The sequence below is a fragment of the Cladosporium halotolerans genome (assembly GCF_011745625.1).
Source record: "Cladosporium halotolerans strain TM138-S3 chromosome Unknown Sca4, whole genome shotgun sequence".
NCBI classification, from domain to species: Eukaryota; Fungi; Ascomycota; class Dothideomycetes; order Cladosporiales; family Cladosporiaceae; genus Cladosporium; species Cladosporium halotolerans.
In genome coordinates this window covers 744,790-766,332 of record NW_027191455.1, presented here as the reverse complement: position 1 = coordinate 766,332, position 21,543 = coordinate 744,790, and the positions used below count along the sequence as shown (strand labels likewise).

Sequence of the window (21,543 nt, the reverse complement as noted above, 5' to 3'; positions counted from 1 at the left end):
GTAATGGGTGGCCACTCTTCTCGCTACTGTGGCTTCGGGCGGCCACGAAAGGGTAGCGCGCGTCTCATGGCTGTGTCGACCAATTTATCAACGAGTGAATGCGCCGAAATGTAGTCTGCACTAAGGATGTGACGGATGGCATCGTAGGTCATGTCGAAAATCTCCACCAACAGTTCATGATCAAGGGCATGCGGGGTTTGCGGATGGTGAGGCAGGTGCAGGTGCAATACTCGAATGACGACTTCAAGAAGTCGCCTGAAAGCCTTGGAAGCCATGGAGGTAGAAGAGCGTGTACCGCATCACCTTAGTCGTAACATTGGAGTGAAAGAAGGGAAAGTTGCCACTACATTTATTTTCAGCTCTCTACTCATGGTGCGTGTGTATGCTTTGCTTGACTCGATGCATGCGAGTGCGGGTCTTGTAGATTCAACGAATCGATGGACATCGAATTGATGCAGGACGTATCAGAGTCGAGTGTAATACTGAGGTATCATTAAGGTTCTTGACTAGCACGTGAAAGTGCGATAAGCATACGCCTACTCAATTTCAGTCTTTTCGGTGTCCGGAATCCCGGGATTCATGCTCATTCGTCGTTATCGTGACCAGCCACCATCAGGAAGGAAAACCCAACGGACCATGCATTCATACAAACGCATCTTACTCTCACCAAGCCTCCCACTTCTGGCCGCCCATAGCGACCAGACGGTTGAAAAGCTCATCCCTGAGCACCATCGCAGTGATAGTAAAGTGATTGCCAAGCTTGTCCACAATTTCCAGGCCATCAGCAACCTCGCGATCCAAAGCCCAACCCACAACCAGCTTGGCCTTCCACCCAAGACCGCCGACCTTCTTCAACTCCTTGATGTCGCCAATAGGCACGCTCCATACGGGATTCAACTCCCTCTCTTCTCTCCCTGTTGTGCCCTCTGTCGCAATCTTCTTGTCAATGCTGAACGCGACGCACGGGATCGTGGATTTTGTCGCAATGTATGTGTAGCCTTTCTGGCCGTGGTACCTGCACTTGAAGTCCGACGGGCCAGACACGTCTGACGCCGGATCACGTGGTACCACACCGAGACGGTCCTTGGCGTGTCCGGAGCCTGCCTTTGCCTTGAGGTGATCAGCGCCGAGGGCGGAAGAGACGGCACCTTTGACGCCGGCTTTGAAAGCTCCGAGTACGTGGTGGCCTTTCTTGCCGTGGGGCTTTTCCTTTGACGCCGCAACGTCATCACCGGTATGTTCGTGCGCGGTGTTTGGATCATGCTCCATGGCTGCTTTGAGCTCCTCTGGAGTTGCGTTCAGAGGCTCGTCAGCGCCCGCAGTTCGCAAGTGCTCGTCGGTGATTGCAGCAGGCTCGTCTGGAGGCGGCTTTGCAGCGGAGGGAGGCGGAGGCAATGGAGCTTTGTTCGCCTCGCCGATTCGAAGGAGGGTGAGTGTAAGTTGCGCGTTGGTAGGCACACCTTTCAGCAGAGTGTTTCGAAGCTCAAGTAGTTTCTGCCAGTTGGGGTAAGTGGAGTTGAGCCACTTGATTCCGGGCTGGATGACGGGGTCACCGAAGAATCCAAAGCCAATGCCGAAAGTGAGTCCCTTCACTACCATGTAACTAGTGATAAAGAATGACGCGGCAAGTAGAGGAACCACAACAGCAGCCAGGCGCAGACGGTACACATCACGAGGGAACGGAGGCGTCGGAGAGAGAGCGTTAGCAAATCGCTCCCAAGTGTCGTTCATGTCGCCAATGCCATGCATGATCGGCCGCATACCGTTCCACATGGCTGTCTCCATGGGGACTTTCGATTTGTCGTGTTTCTCTTTGGCACCGTTCTGCTTCGCTCTGGCATCGCTGGCTCCAATGGCCACAGCAGTAGGATCCGGAACGCTGTCGTTTGGTGCTCCAGCCTCTTCATTCGATGGTGGCTCATTTTGAGGATGCTTGCCTGAGGCTGAGCTCAGGGCGACAGAGGCGATGCTGTTCACAAAGTTGGAGGCTTCTGCTTCGACTGCCTCTCCCTTGTGATTTTCGGGCGCGCCAGTAGCGCTGTCGGTCGAGCCCAAGACACCAGCCTTAGGCTTTTGCACGCCCCCTGTCTTAGCAGACACAAGTGCCAACGGAGCAGGAGGGAACATAATATCTCTTGACGGCGGATACACAATCAATGTGATCAGCGTCGTGATGAACAGCGGGGTGAGTAGGTCGAATATCCAGGCGACGAAGTACGCCGCGCAGAACCAAGACGTCCGTCTCTTCTCGCGCCATGAGCGCAGCCTCATGATCTGCTTGCCAAATCCCATCAAGCCAATTCCGACGGTCATATAAAGTCGTTCGATGCTCGCGCGGAGCTTGTCCGGCGAGAATTCATCCTCATCGGCAATGTTAAGATCAAGGTCGTTCGGGACGGGGTAGGGATATTCCTTGACATGGTACATTTGCTGTAAAAGCGTGAGAAGAGCTGATCCATTGGCTCAAGATTGTACATAACTCACCTTGTCGAAACGGCGCACCAACACCCAAAGGTCTTCATTTTCCATGCCGCCCACCAGCGGCGTGGGAATGGACTCCTTGGGCTCGTTCCAACCCAAGTCCTTCACTTCTTCATCATGATCCTGTTGGACGAGACCAACTTCGTCGGTAGGCGAGGTTGCCAGAGCATGGCTCGCGGTGGGGCCATCGTGCAATGCGCGCGCGGCTTCTTCTTTGTCCGGCTCGGTGACGGCCTCGGTGTCTGGCAAGGGAACCAGATCCTTGTATGCGACTCCAGAGCTGTCGGCCATTTTCGCTGTCGCAGTCGCAGGATGCGCTCAAGATGCGAAAGTCGAGTCAAGCAATGCTTCCCAGCAGCGATCTGGAGACGAGCGCGGAGGATGCGCTGCCAGGATAAAGAAACAAACATGGTGGGTGAGGGCCTCGCGCGGCGCCTACGTCACTCTGCTGCGTCATTGCAAAGGCGGCGGCGCGAAGATCGCGAATGCTTGCGTGTGCGGCGGACGCTCATGCCCTAATACTCATCGCTCAAAGCGATGTACTCTCGCTTTGATCTGCCTCCCGTCTGCTCTGCTGCAGTGACACATCAGACAAATGCGTGTCATACTTTCGGGGTGCATCTGTCACACAACGGGACGCCTGGAAGCTGCGAGCTAAAAGATGCGGCTCGGCGGCACAGGAAACTTTCCACCACGTGATACAACATGCTTATGTATCGATGCACGCGTTACCGTCTTGATCAGGAAGTGGTGATGAGTTGATTAATATGTTCATTGCATATATATCGTTGCCGGTGTGTTATTCAACCACACTTACAAGTCGACCGGGTAGTCGACCGTCTCAATCTTCTCGGGATACTTCATGTTGTTCTGCTTGCGCACCTCATCCATGACCCTCATGATCACCACACTCTCCTCCAGGCTCTCATACTTGCCCTCTTTCCTGCCATCGCGAAGAGCGTACGCGCACTCGTCCGCCTCCCAGTACATGCCCTGACCCTCGCCCTCGTTTTGCCAGCCGCCGCCGAAACCGTTCTTCCAGCCGCTGCCCTTGCCGGGCCCTGGGAACTCCCACTTCTTCTCGTCAACCGTGCCATCCTTGTGGATAAACTTGGTACGAGAGGGGCGGTAGGCAGGATGGAAGACCTGAATTTCGCCGTCCGAGCCTTGGATGCGGATGGAGGGACCCGCGGTGCCCTTACCATCAGGGTCGGCCGCGACGCGCATACTGGTCGTGGCAATGCCGTGAGCGTCACCTCCACTCTCGCGCGGGAAAGTCAGCAGCATGCTGGTGTGCTCGTCTGCCCCGGTCTTGTACTTCCTGATCGCGCCGAGGACGCTGCTCGGCGGCTGCGGGTTCTTCTGAGTGTGGTACAGGGTCTGGAAGACCCATGTCAGGGCGTAGATGCCCAGGTCGAGCAAGGCGCCGCCGGCGAGGTCCGGGTTGACCATGCGGTGCTTGTCGTCGAAAGTGTCCTCGGGCGCCATGGACATGCTGAGATCGGCGTAGGTGCGGTAGACGGTACCGATCTTACCGGAGGTGATGATGTCTCGGACGTAGATGGAGAGAGGGAAGTAGCGAGTCCAGACCTGCGAGAGTGTTTGTTAGCGGTTTGTTCCACAACCGGGGTGTGTGACGACTGGACATACAGCCTCCATGAGGAAGAGGTTCTTCTCCTTCGCGATCTTGACCAAAGTCTCAAGCTGCGCAGCATTTGTCGTGAACGCCTTCTCGCATAGCACGTTTTTGCCAGCTTCAAGGCAGAGCCTCACATTCTGGTAGTGGTGGCTGTGGGGAGTTGCGACGTAGATGATGTCGACATTGGGGTCCTGGACGAGCTCCTTGTAGGAACCGTATGCCTTTGCGCCGTCAACAGCGCGCACTTCCTTGAGGAAGTCTTCGGCGCGCTTTGCGGACGAGGAAGATGCGGCTGCGACAACTTTGTGCTCAATGTCCTTCACGTCTCTGGTCTCGGGGTTTGGCCAGAGATCGCGGGCAAAGCTCTCAGCAATGCCGCCCGTAGCGAGGATGCCCCATTTCAGCTGAAATTTAGACATGGTGGAGTATGTGACTGTGGGAAATCGTGGTATGAGATTGCCAGGAGAAAGGAAATGTGAACTTTTGTGATGGGGAAAAAAGATGCTGCTACGTGTAAGAACGCCGCGGCATTTGAACAGGGTTGCCATGGATGCAGGTCCACGCGCAGATGACAAAGCTGGCGTCGCAACTATTTTCATCCGATTGTAGCTCACGTCGAGTTTGAAGAGAGCCTCCGGGTAAATACACAGCTACGGCCTGGACGGAGCCCTTTTCCATCGGAAGCTGGCAACGCATCGCGATGGTCGGCGGCAAGGCGGCATCTTGTTCCGTGATGTACAAACATGGTCGACAGATGTGGCAGGTCCCATACGAATCTCCGCGTCATGAGGGGCAAGCGGGGTCAATTGATCTCGGCTTTTGAGCTCAGGTTGTTGGGGTCGATAGGGTTAGGGTTGGGGTTCCACGTCGGATGATCTTTGCATCCTCTCAGACTTCATGATTACGAGTGAAGCTAATTCAATGTCGCGAGTACATTATGTTAAGCGTGATGCGAATACAATAGATGTTCTATCTTTTCAAGCCACATTATGTTCCTGACTTCATCACTTCCTCGACCCAAGCGTGACAATTGCCTTCATGTTTCCATTCCATATGCCATCTACATAAGTCTCCTTCAAATATTTCAATAATGCGGACTCAATATGATCACCGAACTTTTTGAAATCCTCTTCCGACCAGACTCTCTTTGCAATGCTCTTCACGAGGAACGCAGTCGCCGCCGCAAAAGGTTCCGCCTCCACCCTAGGCGGGAACACCAACTCGGTCACCCTCACATCGACAAACCCAGCCTTCTCAAGTTTGGTAGGAATAGCATCCGGGTCGTTCCAACCCGACGATGGGAACATCCCACTGGGATTGGGTAGCTTTGTCGCCTCAGGCAAGAACTTCGCAAGAGCCGGCTCTGCGACTTCAGCCCACCAGCTGATGGCCTTCCAACTCGTGAAGCCCGCAATGCCGGAGGGCTTGAGGACGCGGTAGGTCTCCGAGAGCGCCGAATCCTGGCCAGGGCAGAAGAAGATGCCGAAGTTGTTGAAGACGTGCGTGAATGTAGAGTCGGGCTGAGGGATGGATGCCTCATTCATTTTTTGGGTTTCCACCCGCGACCATTGAGATTGTGAGTTTAACTTGACGTTGAATTCGCGCTTTCTGGTGACGAAGTCAAGCATCTGGTCGTCGATGTCACCGGCGAGGATTTTATTGATGTGCAGGTTGGGTTGGCGGGAAGCTGTCTCGAGAAGTTCGCTTGTGATCATGCCTCCACCACAGGCGAGGTCGAGAACGTCTACTTCATTCTGCTGCTCTATCCCGGAAAGCCGTAGCATTTCAGCTCCGGGTACGCCAGTGACCCGCTCGTTTGTAATGATCACTTTGTCGAACGTAGAAGCCATTGTGGGGCTTGTGGTGGGTTATAGATTTCCAATAGACTGTATGTGGAGGTTCAAAGGCAGCAGGATCTGTGGAAGTGGCTACTTGACCTGGACATCTCTGCGCTCTTTATACAACCAACCTTGACAGCAGCTGACAATCATCAGGATTCTTGATGAGAGAGAAGCGAGAGCCAAAGCCCAAGCTGAGTCTGGTTGAGTCGTATTCGGCATCCTTCTCAGCTCGGCCGAGTGATCCTGCATTATCTCCGCGCTAGGAGACCTTAGATATAGTTGGTAGCTCTACTTGTAGTCTATCATAGCCTCTCCTGTGACTGCAATGAAGCCAGCTCATAGGGGTAAATGTATTACAAAAAGGGGTCAGCGAGGCTTACTTTGGTTCATGGAATGGTCATTCCAGGTTGCCTCGTTTCGGGTAAGTAGGGTTAGGGTTGGTGCAGAATGCCAATGAACGTGTGCTCAATGCAGACAGGACTGCGCTTTAGCGAGAGAGAGATAGACGAACTCATCCTGGGAATCAAACGTGCCGTCTTTTCTCCACCACGAGGGATATTAATTTTGAGAGGCAGATATCACAACCAACAATCGTCATCGTGTGTGTTGCGCTGTTCGCCAGAGCGCCTTGGCTGTCAGCGAAATTTCGCGGCAGCCAACGGGACAATCGACTTTCCTCGCCCACACCTGTATTTATTACTCTTAATCGATTTTCCTGATGGTCTTTTTGATGGAGCTCATGATCCTTCCCATGGGTGGAAGGCCAAGTCCTTGGCAGCTGAGCAAAATGTCATTATACACAAATGCAAAATTTTAACATTACATCATCCAAAAATCAACACCAGGGGGTCTAGCTCAGTGGTAGAGCGTCCGCTTTGCATCTTAAAGCATGCGGAAGGTCAAGGTTTCGACTACCTTGTCCTCCATTGATTTTTACGATTTTTTTAGAGATATATAATTGCATTTCTTGACCTGAAAAGTCTTTTTTTGCCCCCAAGAGGCCATCTTCTAGGGCAACCGGCGGGTACTCGCAATTCCGGTCTTATGAGGATGGTTTCGCAAGCTTGCGACCGTAGCATCGATCATTTAATCATCCAGTTATTTTTGAGATTTTTTAGAAGGTCTGGTTTGCATTTCCTTCCCACAGGAGGTCACCCCCCCAGGGCAACCAGCGGGTTTTCGCAGTTTTGGTCCCACAACGATGATTTCGCAAGATTGCGACCGTGGAACGCCCCTCCGAAGATCGATAATCATACTCTTTAGCATCTCCTATCGATTATCTTGACCGAGAAGATACTGGGCTGTACATAGTAGCCACCATTCACACACTAACCACGTTCTTACTACAATAATTCAGCAACGACCCTTTGATCTTGAGTTCGGCAAGAAGTTCTCCTCTTCACTCAGATCTCCTACGTGCTGTATGCCATTCTTCGGAATGCTGCTGATGAACATAACTCCAATGCTTCCTCCTGCAACAAGCTGCGCTGCCGTTGACGTTTTCCATCTTTTCGCGCGGGAGACGAGGAGGACGGGTCGACCTAATTATGTTTATATCTGCAATACTATAGTAGAATGGCACACTGGTATGTCTGATTTTGTCTGCAGGTGGAAAATCGCAGGCATGCGCCGGTCCGGTGGCTTGACTTACCACCATTTTCCTGGAAATTTGTGTCCCCCGCCAACCATCCGACTCTTCGACGAGAGTCCGACTTTAGATTATCCAGAACGGATAGCAGTACGGTAAATTGGGTACAAATCTTTTTGGAGATGATACCATCCACGTTCAAGAAGCCTCTCCGTCGCATCCACACAAGATCGAGGTGCTGCCATCCCTACGGAATGGATGAATGTTGTTTTGACCAGAGAGGGCTGATGGAGCCGTGGAATGCTACAAACTTTCGGATACATTGTGGACAGGCAGGCTGTTTGCTGCAACATGGAGAAACGGCACACTGGTTTGTTTGACTTCGCCTTCTCCATGTCGGAGATCGGGGTCATGCCGCCGGCCCGGTGGCTCGTCCTACGTGATGCAACCACCCTACACGGCTTCGCACCGACCGCTGCAGCAGTCGCGCACCCCAAAGCAGCGCCATGCAGCCGAGCAAGACGATGGTAGCCTAATGTACAGGCGGGCAACGAAGCGGCTGCACCGGCTGAGAGGAAATAGATGATCCACTGTCGTGCATTAAGACGATCGATTGACCTCGTTATGGAGACAAGCTCGGCGAGAAATAGAGAGGAGCTCACGGCGAGCGGAGTCGTGGCGTGTAGGTGGAGTAGATACTTCATCATCGCTGGGATGTTCGATCCCAGGGCGAGGGTACGATCGACCAAGCGGAGCAATTCCTGCTAAACCACAACGAAACTCCGCCCCGTCGTTTGCCCCTTTAGTCAATCATCAGATAGTGAGTATGCGTAGTGAGGTCTGTGTGGTTCGTTGTCATGCTGTGACTGGATACTTCTGGCGCGTGAAGGTTCACACACGTGTGCCTGAGCTAGCATGTCTCAAATATCCCACGCATTCCTGCCATAGCTAGAAGAGACAGCAGAAGAGGTGCAAAATCCCGTTCGGGATTAGGGCGAGGACGTGCTGGTGAGGCTCCGTCACGCTGCATGCAAGTATGTCAGTCGCCCCAGGGCGCGACGGGGGCATTGGGGACTCTAGAGAGCAAGCACCAAGCGCTAGACCGCGACGCTGGAACGCCAGGTGGTTGAGCGACATGTGGCAGCATGCTTGAGGCGCTCCAGCACGTCTTGCCGCGGCTCTCACCTCATCGCCGGGCGGCGACAAGCGGTATGCTGTACTGTACAGACTACACAGATCAACATGCCCACACTATGGCGACTATAAGGTCCGCACGGCTTCTCGCAGCGACACTTTGACTTCCGCGGATATCAGCGATCGTCCCGTCCGCTGCGTGCCGCTCACCTGGTACCAAATTTCGACACATCATCGAGGTCCACCCTCCCCACACTTTGCCTCTCCAACCTCCTCGCCCGTTACCACATTCGGCAATTCAACAACTCCACCTCACTCGTCTCGCACTTGTTCGGTTCGCCAACGTGCTGCCAGCTCAGCTCGAGTGCCGAGCAACGCCAACGTGACGCACCAAGCTTGCGACAGGGTGTGACAGCACGATCGCCAAATGCGTGCCTTCTTTGGATGAGGTGTGTGCATACTGATGGTGGCAGAAGAGGCAAATCCACGATCATCGCATCGTATCACTTGCCTGCCCTGCTATGCAGGGAACAGCGCTCTCCAGGCGGTGACTCCATGCCTGGAGACTTGCTCCTGGATGCGCATTTCGATCGCCCAGATCCCTGTCACTACACCCAGTCAGCTGGGTCGGCAGGCCGGTTCGCTAGGAAGACGACACATCGTTGCGATCGTATGGCAAGGGTTGGGTCGTGGCCACTGCAGTAACGCTGCTTGTGCGAAATTCTGCGCAATCTCTAGGCGTTTGAATGTTGAGTCAGGCCATCCAACCATGGCATCAAGCTGGTTCATCTCCTATCCCGTTGCAGGCGCATTAGAAGTGTCGTTCGAAATCGGCCCTCGCGTCTCACGGCATGAACTCTCACATCAAAGCTCACGCATTGAATGGCATCGATGGGCCTGAGAGCCTGTATATATTGCGAGCGGGTCCCCTAAGAGTCTACGCTAAAGTCATTTGAGAAAATGCAGCCATATACCTCAGGCACACTGAATCAAGCTGATGCGGTTCCGAGATCTTCTTCCACAGCTCGCGGTCCGGGCCTTACTCTATCCTCCGAGGACCCGCCACCTTGACGACGTTGACAGCCACATCGTTACCCATCTCACCTGGCTTTTCGCCCGATTGATGCAGTGTCTCCGCCTTTTGTGACGGATGCGCTGCCGATAGCGCGCGACGCGAGTCGGCCTAGCTGCGTTTCCTTCCTGGCTATGCTGTCATGCCTGGTGTTGAGCCCATATCGCTTGTACCCACGGATGCCAGTTGCTAGATTGACGTTGATTGAGCACCGCCAACGACGACACCATTGATCCAGCGCAGGGTCTTGCGTCACGTCGTCAAGCCTCCGCCGATCACCGAACTGTGTCGGTTCTGAGCTGCTTAAACATGCCATTGTCCCCGCCTGTGTGCGAAATCTATCTCCCTCATCCTTCCTCCGCTCCATCAGCTCATCCTTACGACTTGTACTTGTACTATTACGAAGATACCTAATCCCTTTCGTGCAACTAAGTAAAGGGTAATAATGGCGATGAGAATCTCCTCTGGCAACTGGGCTAGCCAGCAGAATGGCACCTTCAGCCCATCAAGCCGAACACCCTCCGGCTCCGTCTCCTCCAGGAGCCAGGTCAATGGCGCATTCCCCAGCAGCCACAAATTGAGCTCATCTAGCCGCGGTCAATCCAACAAGATCTCTCTTGTTCACGATTCGGCAGCCGCGATCAAGAGGAAGAGCGCCCTCGAGCTGGGCTCGGGCGTTGTTCAGAGTGTCGGCGAGACTTCCTTCATCAAGCTCGTGCAATGGATTCGCGCCGAGCGTCTCTCCACCCTTCCTCATCAAGGTAGCACATGGGACACTGTCCTGATCAGAGCTCTCTATGTTGCTGAGCGTCTGCACAAGTTTGAGACTGCCATCCAAGGTTTTGCGCTTGGATCCAACGCAGCTGCCGAGTTGGCATACTCCCACATCCGCCTCCTTTTGGAGCTCGGCCACGAGAACTCAGATGCACTTGACAAGGCGTTTGGTCTCTTCTACAAGTCTGCTTTGACGATCAGCTCGCTTCTCGACCGCTCCGAGCTTCTTTCCTGCACTCACGAGGTGCAGGAGCAGCTCTGCCTCATGTACACCGATCTTGTGACCCTTGTGGTCGAGGTCGCGGTCTACTTCTACAAGACTGTCCAGAGCATGTCTGAAGGCGAGGTCAGCCTGGACTTGCATGAAGTTTTTGGCGAGACTATTGAGTCTACCTCCAGTCGTCGCACACACATCGCCGACCTTATCTGGAGCTACCAGATCGAATCCGAGGCTGATACCACGGACGCCTTGAGCATTGATGTTCTGTCGAAGTGGCTTGCGCCACAAGACCGCGTCCTGGAGATGCTCGGTAGCGATCACACCACTTTCACCGACCAGCTCGCCGAGCGCACTGGTCTCTGGTTCCAGGAGAACCTGACCAACTTCGTCAAGGGCACCAACGAATGCCTGCTCCTGACAGCCCCTGCTGGTGCGGGCAAGACCACCTTGTCCGCAGCCATCACTGAAAGACTGCAACGCCCGGTCGCTCGCCAGAGCCTGCAAACCATCTTTGTTTCCATTGGTGAGCTCTACGCACAATTGTTCTGTAAAGAGTTCCCTCAACTGACATTCTGCAGGCGCTGTCAAGTCGGAGGCGACAACTCTTCATGTGGTCAAGAACATCCTTTCGCAGATGTTGTCAAACCGTGTTGGCAACCTTGCTCTGTACGTCATATCCATTGTAAATCGATATTAAAGATCAATTGGCTGACCATTGCTGTTCCTTAGGTACCACTCCCTGGTGAACGCATATCACGAGTCTCGCCGGACCGCCGACCCCCAGGCATACGAGAACCATCTGTGGAACGCTTTGGTCGAAGCTTTGCAGCGTCCTCTCGAAGGCGCCAACAGCACGGTCATCGTTGTCGATGGCATCGACGAGGTTCAAGGTGGTCAGGCTGCGGGCCAGCAGCTGCTTGAGAAGCTTACCAAGGCGGTTGGCCGAGGCAAGCGCACCAAGCTCATTGGTCTGTCTGAGTCGTTGTCGCTGCCATCGGGTGCTCGTGGTCAGACCTATAAGATTGCGCCGGAGGACACCAGGGATGACATCCACACTGTCGCGATCCGCGGTCTGGCTCATGTGCCGTTCTTCGCCAAGAAGCCTGGCCATGAACAAGAGAGCATCATTGCCAACATCCTCGACGCTGCCAAGGGCTCGTTCATTTGGACTATCTTGTTCATCGAGTCCCTTCGCCCCGAGAAGACTGCGGAGTCGTTTGAGAAGATCTTGCAGACCGTCAAGAGCTCTCCGCCATCTGTGACTGACCTTGTTAGCAAGCTTCTGACTACCCTGCAGCCGACTCCGGAATCGAGGCTTCTGCTCTCATGGCTGACCGTCAGCGCTCGCCCTCTGACCATTGACGAGGTTGCCTGCCTGCTTGCCGTCAAGCCCGACACCGCTGAAGTCACTGCAACGCCGCCAAGCGTCACTTCTCTTGTCGACTCCATTGCGCCGCTGCTTTCCGTTAAGCGCGATGTTGTCCGTCCCCGTCACAGCCAAGTCACCACTACCTTGCAGACTGTACTGCAGCCCCTCATCGACCAAGGCAAGATCTCTTTGCCCCACAAGAACTGTCAGGTCGACTTCGTGCTGCGCACCCTCGCCTACGCAAACAGTGTCTTGCCCAAGGATGGCATGCCTACGCTTGACAATGGCGATGTTGCACTTCCGTCCAGGCTATTCTCCAAGTTCCCTCTTCTCGAGTACACTGTGCGCTACTGGACCACCCATTTTGTGCAGACTCCTTTCGCGCCGACCGGAAACTCTGCCCCTAAGGTGCCTGACGAGCTCAAGAAGGCGTTCCCCAGCTCTCCTACTCTGTCAGTCCTCGAGTGGATCTGCTGGGATGACCAGTACCCTGGATCGCAAGAGGTTGAGCTTCACACGCTGGTTGCTCGCATCCGTTCTGAGATCCTCACTCAAAACCACCCTGCGGTCATGCAGTCGTACATCAACACTGCCTCATACTACGTTCCCATCGGCAACGACCGTGAGGCGACCAAGTACTACTACTACGCTACCACCATTGGCCAGACTGTCCTCAGCCCGAGCAACCCAGTCACCATTGAATGCGGAAACCGCTTCTTGTCTCTGTCTATCCAGATGACCTCAACGACCCGCACTGAGATCATGACTCAGCGCGAGCGTGTGCTTCAGGTTCTGATCACTGCTTACGAGAAGCAGTTTGGAACTACTTCTGAGCTTGTCGTCAACACTCGTCAGCAGCTGATCGACCTGTACACGAGCATCAATGAGCATGACAAGATCGAGACGCTTGTCGCTCAGCAGAACCAGAGCCTCCAGACTGGTGGCGACTTCGATCGCTACGGAGCCGTTGACGGCGGTGTCAAGGACAGCCTTGGCGGAAAGCTTCGCAAGAAGTCCGACAAGCAGATAGACTTGCACGGCAACATCTTGATTGGCATGGAAGAGGATGAGGAGACCACTGATGCTCTCGACTTGGCTGGTGCCATCAAAATTCTTCATCAGGCCAAGTCACTTGACTCCCAGAAAAGATTTGAGGCATCCGAGGAGCTATACGTTGACCTGTGGAACCAGCTATCAACAATCTGCCGCAGCACCCTGTCCACCGACTGGCACGAATTCAAGCTGGAGACTGTCAACTCGTACGCCCACTCTCTTGAGACCCAGCAGCGCAAGTCTGAGGCTTCTGGTGCTCTTGTGCTGGTGGCTGAGGAATACCGCCACCACGAGCTGTCTTTCAGCGAAAAGGTCGTCAACAAGCTGACCCAGTCTGCTCACACCCTGAGGTCTTTCGGCCACAACAGTGCTGCCTTGAGTATCTACCGCCAGGCCGCCTCTTACCAGAGGCACTTCAAGAGGGACTCTTCGAGCACTACCAACATATTCGAGGAGTGGGTCGAGCAAACTACATCCGACTTGCTTCAGAGCTCCAACAGCCAGCAGTCAAGCTCCGCCATCACGAAGAGCTCTCAGCAGCTACTGCTGAAGGAGCAGCTCATGAACCAGAGCAAGTCGATCAACACATCTACTCTGTCTCAAGTCCAGCAGGAGACCAAGAAATACATGGAATTCCACCAGTACGAAGAAGCTGTTGAGTTCATCACCTTGACTCTCCAGCGCACTTGGTCTTCCTTCATGTCTGAGTCCCTCAGCAGTGTCACCCTTTCGAATACCCTGCTTCAGGAGAACCTTGTTCTCATCGAGCAGCTCACTCAGGCATACCTTGCTCAGAGGAAGATTGAAAAGGCTATGGATGTCTATCTTCGTCTCTTCCGCGCCGCGCTTACGTCTCCCAAGGAGCACAAGGATTTGCTTGAGAAGACCAAGGTCCAGTTGATCAGCATTTATGACAGATACGGCTACCCTGACAGGTCCATCAGCGTCCTGCAAGAGGTGCTTGCTGTCTACACTCGTATCAGCGGCCCGGCTCACGAGCTGACTATCGTTACTCTTTACGAGCTTGGTTCTCGTACCCGCCAGAACGCTCGTACTCACCCGTACTGGATTGAGTACTACCAGCAGATTGTCACTGCACTGACCAAGGAATCCAAGGCTGTCGACACCAAGTCTTTCGAGGCCGCAAACATCCTTGCGACGCAGTACTGGGCTGAGCGTAGGTACATTGACGCCTCGTTTGTCTTCTCGCTGCTGTGGAGCACCTTTGTCAATAAGACGAAGTCTGTCCAGCAGTTTAGCGACGCAACCTTCGCCCAGACTCTGTATGATCGCTACCGCCAGTCTCTCGAAGCGACTCAGGCCGACCAAGAGACCATCATCCGCACCACTGATGAGTTCCAGAAGACCACCAAGGCTTCTTTCGGTGCTTCCGCATCCATAACCCAGACTGCTCTTGCAATCTACAACCAAGTCTGCCAGTCGAGCACCACGTCGAACTCTGAGAGCAGGCAGCTGTCGATCCTCCAGGAGCTGCTGCAGCAGACTTCTAACAACTCTTCTGAGCAGCGTAGCCTGAAGCAGCAGAAGACCAACATCTTCCGCCGCAGAATAGTTGAGCAGAAGGATGTCAGCAACGAGACTCTTGAGGAGGCGAGGAGCTTGTTCACTGAACAGCTCCATGAGAAGCGTTCCGCATTTGGCTACGCTGACGAGAGCACTCTCAGCAGCCTTAGCGAGGTCACAATGCTCGAGTTCCGACAGAAGAAGACGGAGGAGGCGATGAAGTCTATCAACGCTGCCGTTTCTGAGATCACCACCAGTGAGGTCTCGCAGGAGCAGGCTATGCAGTCCGCTCAGTCCATTGCTCAGATCTTCCACGCCAGCCAGCAGACCCAGCGTGCTCAGGAGCTCATCCAAGACCTGCGCATGCAAGTCATCGCCCAGGAGAAGCGTGCCGGCTCTCGATCCACGTTCGACGTTACTCACAAGAGTGGCAACTCTGCTCTGGTCTTCCTGGCCTCCCTCGAGTACCACTTGCGCAAGGATCTCTCCGTGACTTGGTCTGAGATCTTCGCCGAGCTCCTCGCCGAGCGTATGTACTACAATAACTTCAAGAAGGTGACTTCTGGCCGAGCCGGCCTCGACAAGATCGTCATCGCTGCTGCGCCTCTGCGTCAGTTTCTCATCAAGCGTGACCGCAAGGAGCAGGCCAAGTCCCTTGAGCAGCAGATTGTCGCTTTGTTCAACCAGCGCGACCTGTCTGGTTTCACCCTCGAGGCCAAGAACACTTCGCCGAGCATCTTCATCCTTGGTATCCTCGACTTCCTCGGTGCCAAGAAGAGGCCCGACTTCGTCAAGGCTGTCATCGTGGCCACCAACCGCAACCTGAGCAACCTCGTTGCCAACAACAAGTTCGCCGACGCTTACGACGTCGCCAATGTTGGCTTCAAGTATGCTCAGGTTCAAAAAGGTTACGAAAAGCCCGGTGCCATCAGCATGGGCTTCGAACTTGCTTCTCAGCTCGACGGTCGTGGTGAGAACAAGTGCTCTGACGAGACTCTCCGTAAGAAGCTTCTGCAGCTGTCCAACAAGATCGTCAAGGAGATCCTTGCCATTTGCCAGGACAAGAAGATCAACCTTGCCCAGGTCCAGCTGACCGAGCTCAACGAGCTCATCGCCCTCCTCGGCGAACAGGCCGACTATGAGACCCTCGAATGGCTCCTCACCTCCCTCTGGAACACCCGCGAGGCCCAGCGCACCTGGCCCGCCGAGGCTCTGCTCAACCTCGGCCAACGCCTCGTCTGCGCCCGCTACCTCGCCGGCCACCCCGTCAAGGCCATCCGCCTGTGCGAGGACATCTCCTACAACCTGCGCCGCGCCCACGGCATCTCCCACCCGGCCACCCTGGAGGCCTTCCAGATCCTCGCCCAGCTCTACACCAGCACCGGACTGTTCTACCAAAAGAACGCTGGCAGCGACAAGAGCGCCGCGATGCTGTCCGCCGATTACTTCAAGAAGGCGGTCCTCGTCGAGGAGGACATCCTGCGCTGGTTCGTCACGGAGGTCTCCGGCAACCAGGACGATGAGGACGACACGGCCGCGGCCATTTTGGCCGAGCACGGCGTGCAGGTCAGCGGGCCCGCCGACCAGACCGAGGAACAGTCCGTCGACCGCAGTGTCGAGGTCAAGGCCCACTTGCACCTGCTCAAGCTCGCTTTCCAGCGCTACGGCCAGTGGCCCAAGGCGTACGGCGTCTACGAGCAGCTCAACGCCGACCTGTTCGCGCAGTTCGGCGCCGCGCTCAAGGGCCAGGAGGGCGTGGAGAAGTGGACTGCCAAGGGCTTTGGCTCGGGCAAGGCGGAGAGCACTCAGGGTGCTTTCACTGCGCCGGCGCAGTGGGACATCCTGCTCAACTAGCTTGATTTGATGGAGCTTGGGTTTCTTTGACTTTCTGGAATTTTCCTTCTATTCTCTTCGCGATACCAACTACTTCGTAGCGTTTCTTCTGTAACAAATTCTTTTCGTCAACTAAACTTCAGTCTCATGATGCGGGTTCGATTGGTGACGTCGCCCATTGATTCTTCGTGGCATTGATATAATGGCAACCAACGCTCACGGAAGCACGTGACGAATTCACACTGCGCACATCCGCAAACACGGCGAATGATGGAAAAATCGAGTGGAGTGGCTCTTGCCAGGAATCATAGTCTTGAATCTCATTTGTGCCACAAAACGACTACAACACGGGCTGAGCATTGAGCTAGTCGATCCAAATGAATGTGTATGCAATGCTATGTACATGAGATTCTGCAACGAATGCTTCCAGGCATCCTGTAGACAGACCTTATTTCTGTGTGCCTTCGCATGCAAGTCCAAAGTATTGCACCGCCAAGTCTACGCGTGTTGAAGCAAGATCGGAAAGTCCTCAGTTTCCAGACTTGGGGCTCTTCCCATGAAGCGACAGGGCCTCTTTCTAGTGTTGAACGCTCTCGTGGGCCCTAGGAGGACGGAAACAAATCACTTTGCCAACGCCTTTTGTGTATGCCCACCGCAACAGGTAACCCTAGCGATAGGGAAACTCTGCGCCTTTGCTCAGCAAAGGAATGCATCCAGAAGGTATCACCATTACACCGGAAGGGTCATGCGAGCGCTCGCCGCAGCCTCCGGGACATGGTCCGGCTGGCGGACCGCGAGCTTCTGGCCCAGCTTGCCGCGCTTGAGCCACTTCCAGGTCTCGGCGATGAGAATCTGGACGACGATGCAGCCGGCGACGACGCCCCACTCCCAGCTGATGGGCCTGTGGTCGAAGACGTCGAGGTTGAGCGTGGGGATGTAGATGAGGGGGAAGATGATGGCGAAACCCGCGATGCAGGACCAGAAGAGGAAGCGGTTGTGGTAGAGGGTTGGGCCGACGGAGAAGACCTTACGGGAAGTCGTGGAGTAGTCGCGACCGGGGAGGCGGAGGTTGAAAAGGGATTTGCGGAAGTCGATGACTTCCCAGGCGAGGATGAGGAGGGCGAAGGTCAGGACGCCGAAGACGGTTGAGCGTGCGCGGAAGACGGCTTCGCAGGAGGCGGTGAATTCTTCGTTGCAGTGTTGGCCGAGGTCACCGCCGTTGACACCGTAGACGACGATGCTGAAGGCTGCGAGGCAGAGGGCGCCGATGGACACACCGTAGACGGTCTTGTCGATGATGAGCTCCCAGGTGAAGACGCCGACCTCAAGAGGGTGGGGAGGGCGGTTCATGATATCGGGAACCGCGGGCTCGAGGCCGAGACCAAGAGCGACAGGAGCAGACGTGACGAGATTGACCCAAAGGATCTCAAGAGGCGACATAGGGAAGATCGAGCTTCCGTTGACGTCCTTGAAGGCAAGACCGATCATCAGAAGGGTGACTTGAGCGATATTGGAGGCCAGCAGGTGGATCAGGAACTTCTGAATGTTGTCAAACAGACGCCTGCCCTCCTTAATGGCACGGACAATGGACGCGAAGTTGTCGTCAGCAAGGACCATATCCGCAGCCTGCTTTGCAACATCACTTCCGTTGATGCCCATAGCGATACCAATATCAGCCAGCTTGAGCGCCGGGGAGTCGTTGATGCCGTCACCGGTCATAATGGCAAAGGCCTTACGGCGGTGGAGTGCCTGGACCATGCGGACCTTGGTAGTAGGGGAGCAGCGGGCGATAACAAGAGGGAGCTCAGGCAGGGCATCGATTTCGGCTTCCGAGAGCTTGTCGAAGTCTCCACCCGCCATCACAACACCGTGGCCAGCCTTGACAGTCTTGGTGATGCCGACCTCAGCAGCAATAGCGGAGGCGGTGCCGATGTGATCTCCCGTAAGCATGTGCACTTTGATGCCAGCAGACTGACAGGTGCGGACGGCCTCTGCCGTCTCGGCTCTAGGAGGATCGTAGATGCCGACGAGACCGGCGTATTTCAGGTCGCTCTCTGCGTTGGTACGTTCGGTCAGGTCAATGGTGTCGTCGACGGACTTGCTGGCGAGACAAAGCACACGGAGTCCCTTGAGGGCCATGGCCTCTGCTTCGCCAAGGATGTCGCGCCTTGTTTGATCAGAGCAGGCAAGGAGGGGCAAGAGACTCTCAGTGGCACCTTTGACGAAGACATCGGTGGTACCGGGAGCTCCTGTGTACGCCACAGCCATGCGCTTGATGGTGGAGTCAAAGGGAAACTCCATGAGAAGCTTGCGCTGAGATTTAACGAGAGCCTCTGTCTTTCCGTGTTGGAATCTGGTCGCGAACACTTGAAGAGCAATCTCAGTCGGCTCGCCTTTGGCGGTCCAGGCACTCTGTGTGGGGAGAGTAGAACTGGATTCGTTGGTGACGCTTGAGGACGAAACTTCGGCCAAATTGCACAAGGAAACAATCTCCAGGAATCTGGAGAACTCAGTGCTCCTTTGTCCTTCTTGAGTCGCGAGACTGGACTCGACAGTGCCGCTGTGCGGGTTGAAGGGGTCTGAAGTGTCGTGGATTCGGATGTTGCCACCTCCAGCGACGATTGCTCTTTTCAGAATCATTTTTCCGAGTGTTAAAGTTCCGGTCTTATCGCTGCAGATGTTCGTTGCTCCTCCAATTGCTTCCAACGATGAGAGTCTTCTGACGATAATGTTACTCTTGGCCATCGTTTGGGTGCCGACGGCGATCGTCAAAGTCAGGACGGCGATCAACGACTCCGGGATGATAGCGATGGCGACACAGAGGCCATAGATGAGCACCTCGTCAGAGACATCCCACTTGGCAGTCGAGAAGACAATGATAGCTAGAAGAATAGCGAGGGCGAAGAGGAGCAGAGCAAATTTGCTAAGGGAGACCTGCAAGGGGCTACCGATAAGACCGAGGGCAGACTTCAGACCGTACCAGAAGCGCTTTGCGGCGCGAACGATAAACGGAGAAGAGCTCTTCTTTGGCTTCCTGGTTTCCAAGAGAGCGGCGATTTTTCCGACTTCGGTGTTCATGCCAGTTGCGGTGACGAGACCAAATCCACGGCCACGTGCAACGATTGAAGCCGAATAGACCATGTTGACACGATCGCCAATAGCAATGTCGGCCTTGCTCAGAGGAAGCACGACCTCAGCGTTCTTGGAGCTGGGCAGCGACTCGCCGGTGAGCAGAGCCTCGTCGGTTGAAAGATTGTGTGACTCGACGAGACGCAGGTCGGCTGGCACAATATCACCGGTGGAGAGTTGAACGATGTCGCCGACGACAAGGCTCTCTGCGCGGACGGTCTGAATGACATTGCCGCGAATGACGTTGCATTCTGGGCTGGACAGGACCTGCAGAGAGAGCACGCTCTGCTCCGCTTTGAAGTCTTGCACGAATCTTGACACATTGTCAGCGATTGCAGACAACTATTGATTCATAAGGGTTTACTCACCCAACAACGACGTTGACAGATACAACAGCGGCGACGACAGCACCCTCAATCCAGTCACCCAGGGAGAAGGACAGGATCATGACAATGGCGAGAACGAAGGTCAAACTGTTGGACACCTGTCTAAGAAGGATCTCGAAGACCGAGACTTTCTTGACATCTTTGAGACGGTTGGGGCCGTTGGCAGCAAGGCGGGCTGCCGCATCGTCGCCACTCAAGCCATTCCTAAGACAGGTCAGTACGGGTAGATTGATAATGCAACTGGGTGTTGTACTTGGTATTGACACTGAGATGGCGCGCGAGAAACGCGACATCAGTGGTGTGAGCTAGCTCGGTGACGTCGTCATCGGAACGCTCGTCGATGGTAGTCACCGACTCATTTGTAGGTTTCTCATTGTAACCACATATAGGGGGTTCGTCCTCTACTGGAGGCGGCGGGTCGGTTGATGGGGTGGCATCATGAGAGGGAATGGAACTAATAACCATCGATTATGGATGCGGTCTTGAGAGTGTTAGAGATGAAAGTACAAAGGTACACGAAGTGTGCAGTCAGCAGGAAGACACCTCGAATGCGGCTCACAAGAGCGCCTCTTAAACACAGGGCCGAGAAGAGCGATGACGATGCGTCGCGGGCAGGTCTCCGCCGAGGAACCTACCAAGAGCACTGCCACGGCGGGATAACATGAGTCGCGATGAAGGCATCGGGATAGCTCTCCACAACGAATTCAACATCTAGAAGACAATATCACTATTTGCGGAACTGCATATCGCTGTGGAGAAGCGCCAACCGGATAGATAGCGTGTCTCTGGTTCGACGCATCGCCTGGAGTCTCATTTGTCCAGCGATGGCTTGCTTGAAACGGTGGGCGAATGCTGGGCGCCGAGAGATGCCAACCACGAGCTTGAAACCCAGATTGCCACCGGCAGGAAAATGCTGTGGGTGCGGAAACGCAATGACTGCGCCCATTTGGGCCCTACAAGGCTTCACGGGGCCCTACAAGGCGACGGCAACGAGGCCGAGATTGCGTTATATCTGGGGATGGTTTTCGCAGAAAGGCAAATGTCTAGATATGGGATGAAGTCGCGTGCTGAGCAGCGGGCTGTGGATGGAGTGCCTCAGCAGCTGGCCGCCAAGCTTGGGCAAGCTGTTCGGGCAAGCCCCGTCACGGCGTGGTCGAAGCCTCGCCGGCGACTCCAGCACGGCAGCACTACCTTACCATCCTCCCTGCACCAAGTGCCACGCCCGCCATGCTGGTGCTGCTGAGACGGCGTCGCCGCCGTCGTGCCACTCCACACGCAATCTCGAGCTCGCCCTCGCTCCCCGCATCCTCCCCGCGTGCCATCTCCGGATTTCCACTTTTGCTCTCCCCCACTCCCACGCCCTACTTGCTGCCGGCTCCGGATATGTGTCAACATAGTGCTGGTCCCGTGCGGCTCTTGGTCCGGCCTCCACGTGCCTTCGCATGACTCGACACATGTCTCTCGCGTGTCGAGGTGGTCCGCGCGAGCATTTCCCCAGGC

At 55.0% G+C, this 21,543-nt stretch overlaps 5 protein-coding genes across 5 annotated transcripts; 1 reads left to right on the top strand and 4 right to left on the bottom strand.

Annotated features, from left to right (window-relative positions):
• Positions 1-470: 470 nt before the first annotated feature.
• Positions 471-3,057, bottom strand: WHR41_01737 (uncharacterized protein). The gene is made up of 2 exons (XM_069370343.1): positions 2,485-3,057; positions 471-2,430 (listed from the first exon to the last, which is right to left on the bottom strand). Exons 1-2 carry the CDS (start codon positions 2,770-2,772, stop codon positions 664-666), a joined length of 2,055 nt encoding a protein of 684 aa, XP_069232577.1. The 5' UTR covers positions 2,773-3,057; the 3' UTR covers positions 471-663.
• A 178-nt stretch (positions 3,058-3,235) lies between these two features.
• WHR41_01736 (uncharacterized protein) lies at positions 3,236-4,757 on the bottom strand. Its single transcript, XM_069370342.1, has 2 exons — positions 4,132-4,757; positions 3,236-4,071 (listed from the first exon to the last, which is right to left on the bottom strand). Exons 1-2 carry the CDS (start codon positions 4,717-4,719, stop codon positions 3,295-3,297), a joined length of 1,365 nt encoding a protein of 454 aa, XP_069232578.1. The 5' UTR covers positions 4,720-4,757; the 3' UTR covers positions 3,236-3,294.
• A 367-nt stretch (positions 4,758-5,124) lies between these two features.
• On the bottom strand, positions 5,125-5,970 carry WHR41_01735 (uncharacterized protein; the record flags this gene model as incomplete). Its single annotated transcript, XM_069370341.1, has 1 exon — positions 5,125-5,970. The coding sequence occupies one exon, from the start codon at positions 5,968-5,970 to the stop codon at positions 5,125-5,127; it is 846 nt and encodes a 281-aa protein (XP_069232579.1).
• A 4,230-nt stretch (positions 5,971-10,200) lies between these two features.
• On the top strand, positions 10,201-16,549 carry WHR41_01734 (uncharacterized protein; the record flags this gene model as incomplete). The annotated part of the gene is made up of 3 exons (XM_069370340.1): positions 10,201-11,272; positions 11,328-11,415; positions 11,479-16,549. The coding sequence occupies 3 exons, from the start codon at positions 10,201-10,203 to the stop codon at positions 16,547-16,549; spliced, it is 6,231 nt and encodes a 2,076-aa protein (XP_069232580.1).
• A 708-nt stretch (positions 16,550-17,257) lies between these two features.
• Positions 17,258-20,508, bottom strand: WHR41_01733 (uncharacterized protein; the record flags this gene model as incomplete). Its single annotated transcript, XM_069370339.1, has 3 exons — positions 17,258-19,970; positions 20,026-20,247; positions 20,297-20,508. 3 exons carry the CDS (start codon positions 20,506-20,508, stop codon positions 17,258-17,260), a joined length of 3,147 nt encoding a protein of 1,048 aa, XP_069232581.1.
• Positions 20,509-21,543: the final 1,035 nt, after the last annotated feature.